Source organism: Chiloscyllium plagiosum, chromosome 11 (assembly GCF_004010195.1).
Source record: "Chiloscyllium plagiosum isolate BGI_BamShark_2017 chromosome 11, ASM401019v2, whole genome shotgun sequence".
Taxonomy (NCBI): domain Eukaryota; kingdom Metazoa; phylum Chordata; class Chondrichthyes; order Orectolobiformes; family Hemiscylliidae; genus Chiloscyllium; species Chiloscyllium plagiosum.
In genome coordinates, this window is record NC_057720.1 from 18,350,083 (window position 1) to 18,357,227 (window position 7,145).

Here is a 7,145-nt window from a genome sequence, read left to right on the forward strand (position 1 = left end):
GGGTTCAGTGGAGGTTTACCAGGATGCTGCCTGGACTGGAGAGCTTATCTTATGAAGAGAGGTTGACTGAACTCGGACTTTTTTCATTGGAGAAAAGGAGGAGAAGAGGGGACCTAATTGAGGTATACAAGGTAATGAGAGGCATAGATAGAGTCGATAGCCAGAGACTATTTCCCAGGGCAGAAATGACTAACACGAGGGGTCATAGTTTTAAGCTGGTTGGAGGAAAGTATAGAGGGGATGTCAGAGGTGGGTTCTTTACACAGAGAGTTGTGAGAGCATGGAATGCGTTGCCAGCAGCAGTTGTGGAGGCAGGTCATTGGGGACATTTAAGAGACTCCTCAACATACATATGGTCACAGAAATTTGAGGGTGCGTACATGAGAATCAGTGGTCGGCACAACATCGTGGGCTGAAGGGCCTGATCTGTGCTGTACTGTTCTATGATCTATGTTCTGTTTTTGGATCTGCAGTTCTTTGCTTTTCTAATGAATGTAATTTGTGTATCTTCCTTAGTATTCAGTACACGTCCAATTTAGCATCATGTTCAGGTGTCGAAGAAGAGCCTCTTTCCATTAAGTTCCAGTTAAAATAGTGACTTGGCATTGAGCAGGTTAGTGGTCCTCCCGTTGGACAGGGGGCGCTGCGGCCCGAGCGGATCAGAGTTGAAGGAGGAGGAAGGAACGATCTTACCACAAATTCACAACAATTTTCTACCTACTGCACATGCGCAGAATGAGTGGCCTTTTCCAGTTTGGCGGAATCGGCCTGCCCCAGAAAATCGCCTGAGTCCCGGGCGGTTGAGGGTGAAGACGCTTGAAAATGGTTGGTAGTTCCCCGAAATAAACATCGATTCTGGTAGTTAACAGCTGCGTGGATCACACGGATCCTTCAGAAAGCGAGGAGTATTGTGTGTTGCGAAGGATGGTGTTAGATTGTTGGCAGCTTCAGCCGCTGGTTCACTTCTCAACGTGGCCATTGGGCTTGAGGCTGAGAAACCGATCCCGGGGCAAGATGTGAAAGCAATCGCGAATAACACAGCTTTCTGGGCTAAATTAGTGTGTTTTGAATTTGTAAAATATCGCATTTTACCCTTTTTCGATAACTGCACACTGGCTTAAATCGTTTTTTTGTGTAATAGCTGCTCATTCTGCAAAATGGTTGTAGTGAACTTGGGCCTCCTTGGGCAAAAAACGTCATCTGATTTGTCGTTTAGTCCCGAAGTTTTAAGCATTTTAAGTCCTTTAGGTTTTGTCATTTAAAAATAAAATGTGGGCCGCACTTTGGAGACCTCCCTTAACCTTTATGGACATGATACAGTATATAGTTTTAAAAATACCAAATTGGATGTCCTGAAGATTATTTAAAGTTAAATTATTTATAAATGTAAAATCAGAGAGTTTAATATTTAAAGATACTCGGAAATAGACAGTTCTTTCATTTCAACTTTGATTAAGTTAGTCTAGTATAATGGCCTCAAGTTACTTAGAACATAGAACAGTACAGGCCCTTCGGCCCTTGATGTTGTGCCAACCTTTTATCCTACTCTAAGATCAAACTAACCTACATACCCCTCATTTTACTATCTTCCACGTGCCTATCCAAGAGTCACTTAAATGTCCCTAATATATCTAACTCTACTACCATCGCAGGCAGTGCATTCCACGCGCTCACCACTCTATGAAGAACTGACTTCTGATGTCTCCCTTAAACCTTCCAATCACCTTTTGATCGTCCTGTGGAAAATACTCTGACTATTCACTGCTTAAGTCATGAGGGCTTGAAATTGTGAACATGAAAGACATGGAGTAATTTAAATTTAAAATATAAGTGGTATTTTAGTGTTGGTACATTTGCTTTATTCATTCTGGAATGTGAGCATAGCCCATCTGCAAGTGGCTTGGTATGAGTTGATGACTTGAATAACATAGACCATAATGGGTAAGGATAGTAGCTTTTCTTCCCTCGAGGGCAACAGTGAACTAGTTGGGCTTTTACAGTTCAGTTGCTTTGGGTTCACTTGCAAATTACTGTGGTGACTTTGTAAGTTAATTCTTTGAACATTATCAAGGCTTCTGGATTCCTCATGCAGCAACATAAACATTACATTAGTGCAACTCTTTAACAAATACGTTTCCGATATGTGCTGGGAAAATACAGGAATGGAAATATCTTGAACCCAATCTGTGTTTTGCTTTCAGTGAAAAGTGTTTTGATTGTGACCTAAAATTTCATTTCCCTGCAATTTGAGTAGTTTACATTTCGAAGCACAGGTGAGAGTGGGACAATTGAACTTTGACTGCACTTTGGGCGGCACGGTGGCACAGTGGTTAGCACTGCTGCCTCACAGCGCCAGAGACCCGGGTTCAATTCCTGCCTCAGGCAGCTGACTGTGTGGAGTTTGCACGTTCTCCCTGTGTCTGCGCGGGTTTCCTCCGGGTGCTCCGGTTTCCTCCCACATTCCAAAGATGTGCAGGCCAGGTGAATTGGCCGTGCTAAATTGTCCGTAGTGTTAGGTAAGGGGTAAATGTAGGGGTATGGGTGGGTTGCGCTTCGGCGGGTCGGTGTGGACTTGTTGGGCCAAAGGGCCTGTTTCCACTTTGTAATGTAATCCTCTAAGATTAAAAAAAAAGTTTAAACGTCTGACTTAAAAAGCTCTGTGTTTGGAAGGCTGTGTGCACAAAAATGAATTTCAGAAGTGCCCAAGATAAATTGACTGAAGGTCTTAGCAAAATACTGTGCTCTGAAATTTAAAAAGAGAAATCTCGGCATACCTGGCTGCATTTGTTAATGAGAAGCAAGAGATTGGATTTATATTTGTGAGTTCAGTATGACTCTTTGGAGGACGGGAAGTGGTACTAGGTTCTTTCAGGGAGCTGGCAGATGTGATTGGTCAAATGGTCTCCTGTTGCTGTAGCTATCCTGCATTTTGAGTTGAAGTTTATATTTTACCTCTCATTATGTTGAGGTTGTGCAGGATGTTGTTGGTGAGGCTTCTTTTGGAGTACTTTGTGCAGTTCTAGTCACCCCGTTATAGGAAGGATATTATTAAACTGGAGAAGGTTCAGAAAAGATTTACCAGGATGTTGCTGGGAATGGAGGGTTTGAGATATAAAAATAGATTGAAGACTGAAACTTTTTTCACTGGAGTTTAGGGGTTTGAGGTTTATAAAATCATGATGGGCATAGATAAGGTGAATGAATAAGGCCTTCCTGATGAAGGGTATATGCCCTAAATGTCAATTCTCATGCTTCTTGGATGCTGCCTGACCATCTGTGCTTTTCCAGCACCACACTGTTTGACTCTGGTCTCCAGCAGTACTCGCTTTCCCCCATACAAAAGGTGAATGTCAAGGGTCTTTTCTCTAGGGTGAGGGAGTTTAAAACTAAGGGACACGTTTTTAAGTGAAAGGAGAAAGATTTAAAAAGGATATGAGGAGCAACTTTTCTTTTATGCACAGTTGTCAGTGTGTGAACTGGCAGAGAAAGTGGTGGATTGCAGGTACAATTCCAATGTTTAGAAGACATCTGGATAATTCATGAATAGGGAAGATTTGGAGGGGATGAGTTTTGTCCGGAAACTGGTTGGCATGGACTGTTTGGACTGAAAGAGCTGTGCTTTCAGATTGACGCATATTAAGTGTTTCCTGCAAAGGTCAATTTTCTCTTAATGAGTGCAAATGAAGACAATAATTTTTATTTCTTTGCAAATAAAGCTGATCAAAGCTGAGGATTTGAATATTGGAAACCTGCAGAATTATCAAAGTTAAACACGAAGGGATCATTATCAGTTTTTGCAACAAAGCTATCCTCTTGAAGCTGAAAACCCAGGCAGGCAAAAACATATTTAACCACATCTTTTGGCCTGATTTATTGCCATCTTTAACAACCAGTCTCTGCAGTTTTGGATCTTAAGTCTTTAGTGCTTAGTTCATTACTTCTACTCCAATCTGTTGAGAATTGGATATTGAATGCAGAGATTTTGCTTTCAACTGGTGTCATTAGTTTCTAGCTGTCATTTCCAAACAACTTCCAGTTGACCATACTGTTCATTTCTGAAAATGTGTTGCTGGAAAAGCGCAGCAGGTCAGGCAGCATCCAGGGAACAGGAGAATTGACGTTTCGGGCATAAGCCCTTCTTCAGTGAAGGGCTTGTGCCCGAAACGTCGATTCTCCTGTTCCCTGGATGCTGCCTGACCTGCGCTTTTCCAGCAACACATTTTCAGCTCTGATCTCCAGCATCTGCAGACCTCACTTTCTCCCCATACTGTTCATTATTCAGCTATCGTATGAGAGTAGAGTGACTTGCTATTTCACAGTATGGCATTTTTGTGGCAGTTAGATAGATGAAGTGGGCATAAGTGCACTTTCATAGAAACTTTCCCTTATCTGATTTCCAAAGCAGACTGAGCAGCAATCTAATGGCTTGATGCAAAAGGTAATGAATATGGATGAGATGGACTTGATCTACCTAAGGTAAAAACAATGACTGCAGATGCAGGAAACCAGATTCTGGATCAATGGTGCCGGAAGAGCACAGCAGTTCAGGTAGCATCCGAGGAGCTTCAGCAAAATCGACGTTTCGGGCAAAAGCCCCTCATCAGGAATAAAGGCAGAGAGCCTGTAGCGTGGAGAGATAAGCTAGAGGAGGGTGGGGGTGGGGAGAGAGTAGCATAGAGTACAATAGGTCAGTGGGGGAGGAGATGAAGGTGATAGGTCAGGGAGGAGAGGGTGGAGTGGATAGGTGGAAAAGGAGCTGGGCAGGTCGGACAAGTCCAGACAAGACAAGAGCTGGAGATTTGAAACTAGGATGAGGTGGGGGAATGGGAAATGAGAAGGCTGTTGAAGTCCACATTGATGCCCTGGGGTTGAAGTGTTCCGAGGAGGAAGATGAGGCGTTCTTCCTCCATGCGTCTGGTGGTGAGGGAGCGGCGGTGGAGGAGGCCCAGCACATCCATTTCCTCGGCAGAGTGGGAGGGGGAGTTGAAATGTTGGGCCACGGGGCGGTTTGGGGTGATTGGTGCGGATGTCTCGGAGGTGTTCCCTAAAGCGCTCTGCTAGGAGGCGCCCAGTCTCCCCGATGTAGAGGAGACTGCATCGGGAGCAACGGATACAATAGATGATATTAGTGGATGTGCAGGTAAAATTTTGATGGATATGGAAGGCTCCTTTAGGGCCTTGGATAGAGGTGAGGGAGGAGGTGTGGGCACAGGTTTTACAGTTCCTGCGGTGGCAGGGGAAAGTGCCAGGATGGGAGGGTGGGTCGTAGGGGGGCGTGGACCTGACCAGGTAGTCACGGAGGGAATGGTCTTTGCGGAAGGCGGAAAGGGGTGGGGAAGGAAATATATCCCTGGTGGTGAGGTCTTTTTGGAGATGGCGGAAATGTCGGCAGATGGTTTGGTTTATGCGAAGGTTTGTAGGGTGGAAGGTGAGCACCAGGGGCGTTCTGTCCTTGTTATGGTTGGAGGGGTGGGGTCTGAGGGCGGAGGTGCGGGATGTGGACGAGATGATCTACCTAAACCTACAGCAAATTGTCTTTGAACAGTTGTTGCTGTGGCACAAAAAAAACTTCAATTTTAATTAGTGGTGATAAACATTGTATTGTTTGTAGAATTCTGATAAGTAAAATTATTATTGGTATCAGAATGACTGTGTACATAAAACTGCTAGGATCTGTGACAGATTGGTAAATATATAGATATTTGGAAATCTTTACCTTGCGCATTAAGTTCTTACAATGCTAACATTTTTTTTCTCTTCCAAACATAGGGATTTGTTAAAGTTGTGAAAAGCAAGGCGTACTTCAAGCGATATCAAGTGAAGTTCAGGAGGAGGAGAGGCAAGTTAATTGAGGAAACTGTTAGCCCTCACCTTGCACTCTGCAAAGTTCCAACAATTGGCGGTGGGACAGTGTTATAAAATGTACTCTCTTCCATTTTCAGAGGGAAAGACTGATTACTATGCACGAAAACGCTTGGTGGTACAGGATAAAAACAAGTACAATACCCCAAAATATCGGATGATTGTACGATTCACCAACCGGGACATCATATGCCAGGTAAGAGACTTGTATTAATGAGCTGTTTTAGTGTTAAATGGGGTCTACGATATGAAAGCAATCACATTAATGGTCACTTCTTAAATTTTGATTTTTGAATTTTTATATGTCAAACTCTGTTCTCCCATAGTAATGCATATGATGTTGATGGGCTTCTTACCTTACAGATTGCGTATGCCAAAATTGAGGGTGATATCATTGTTTGTGCTGCCTATGGCCATGAATTACCCAAATACGGCATAAAAGTTGGGCTCACCAACTATGCTGCATCCTATTGCACTGGTCTGCTGCTTGCCCGCAGGGTAAGTTCTAGGTTAGCACTCGTACGATTTTAAGGCTCTTGCTTTCTTAGAAGTATTTTTGAGATGGTCTGAACTTTTTAGGTAATTTCCTTATTTAAGGTCTTTTATTGGAGGGATGTAGAACTTTTAATGGCTGTTAACCATATCATTTTAATGTGGTGAAACATGCAGGTGATCTTGTCTTAAATAATATTGCAAGCATGAGATTTTGGGTATACAATTGTACAATGACCTTTGCATATTCCATTTTTTCCTGCATTACAGTGGTTACACTTTATAACCATTTCATTGGCTGTAAAGTGCTTTGGAACATCCTGAGGTTGTGAAAGATGCTACCGAAATGCAAGTCTTTATTTTTATTGCAGTAGTTAAATATATACAGAGCATTTAATCACAGATCTGAACATGGACATGAAAACAATAATTTGTATTTATGCCATGCTTTCAACATTGTAAAGCATCTCATGATACTTCACAAAAGTGAAATTGTAGTAAAAACTGAGGATGGAGCTACTTGGAAGGAGAAAGTGAGGACTGCAGATGCTGGAGATCAGCGCTGAAAATGTGTTGCTGGAAAAGCGCAGCAGGTCAGGCAGCATCCAAGGAGCAGGAGAATCGACGTTTCGGGCACGAGCCCTTCTTCAGGAATTAGGAAAGTGTGCCAAGCAGGCTAAAATAAAAGGTAGGGAGGAGGGACTTGGGGGAGGGGTGTTGGAAATACGATAGGTGGAAGGAGGTTAGGGTGAGGGTGATAGGCCGGGGTGGGGGCGGAGAGGTCAGGAAGA

The 7,145-nt window shown here is 43.3% G+C and overlaps 1 protein-coding gene across 1 annotated transcript in view; it reads left to right on the top strand.

Moving 5' to 3' along the window:
* The first annotated feature begins 724 nt into the window (after positions 1–724).
* LOC122554178 (60S ribosomal protein L5-A) overlaps positions 725–7,145 on the top strand; it is a 21,631-nt gene continuing 15,210 nt past the window's right edge. Inside the window, exons 1-4 of the mRNA XM_043698809.1 lie at positions 725–825; positions 5,770–5,839; positions 5,943–6,058; positions 6,226–6,360. Of these exons, the coding sequence (XP_043554744.1) occupies positions 823–825; positions 5,770–5,839; positions 5,943–6,058; positions 6,226–6,360 (324 nt within the window). The 5' untranslated portion in view covers positions 725–822. The remainder of the gene's footprint in view (positions 826–5,769; positions 5,840–5,942; positions 6,059–6,225; positions 6,361–7,145) is intronic.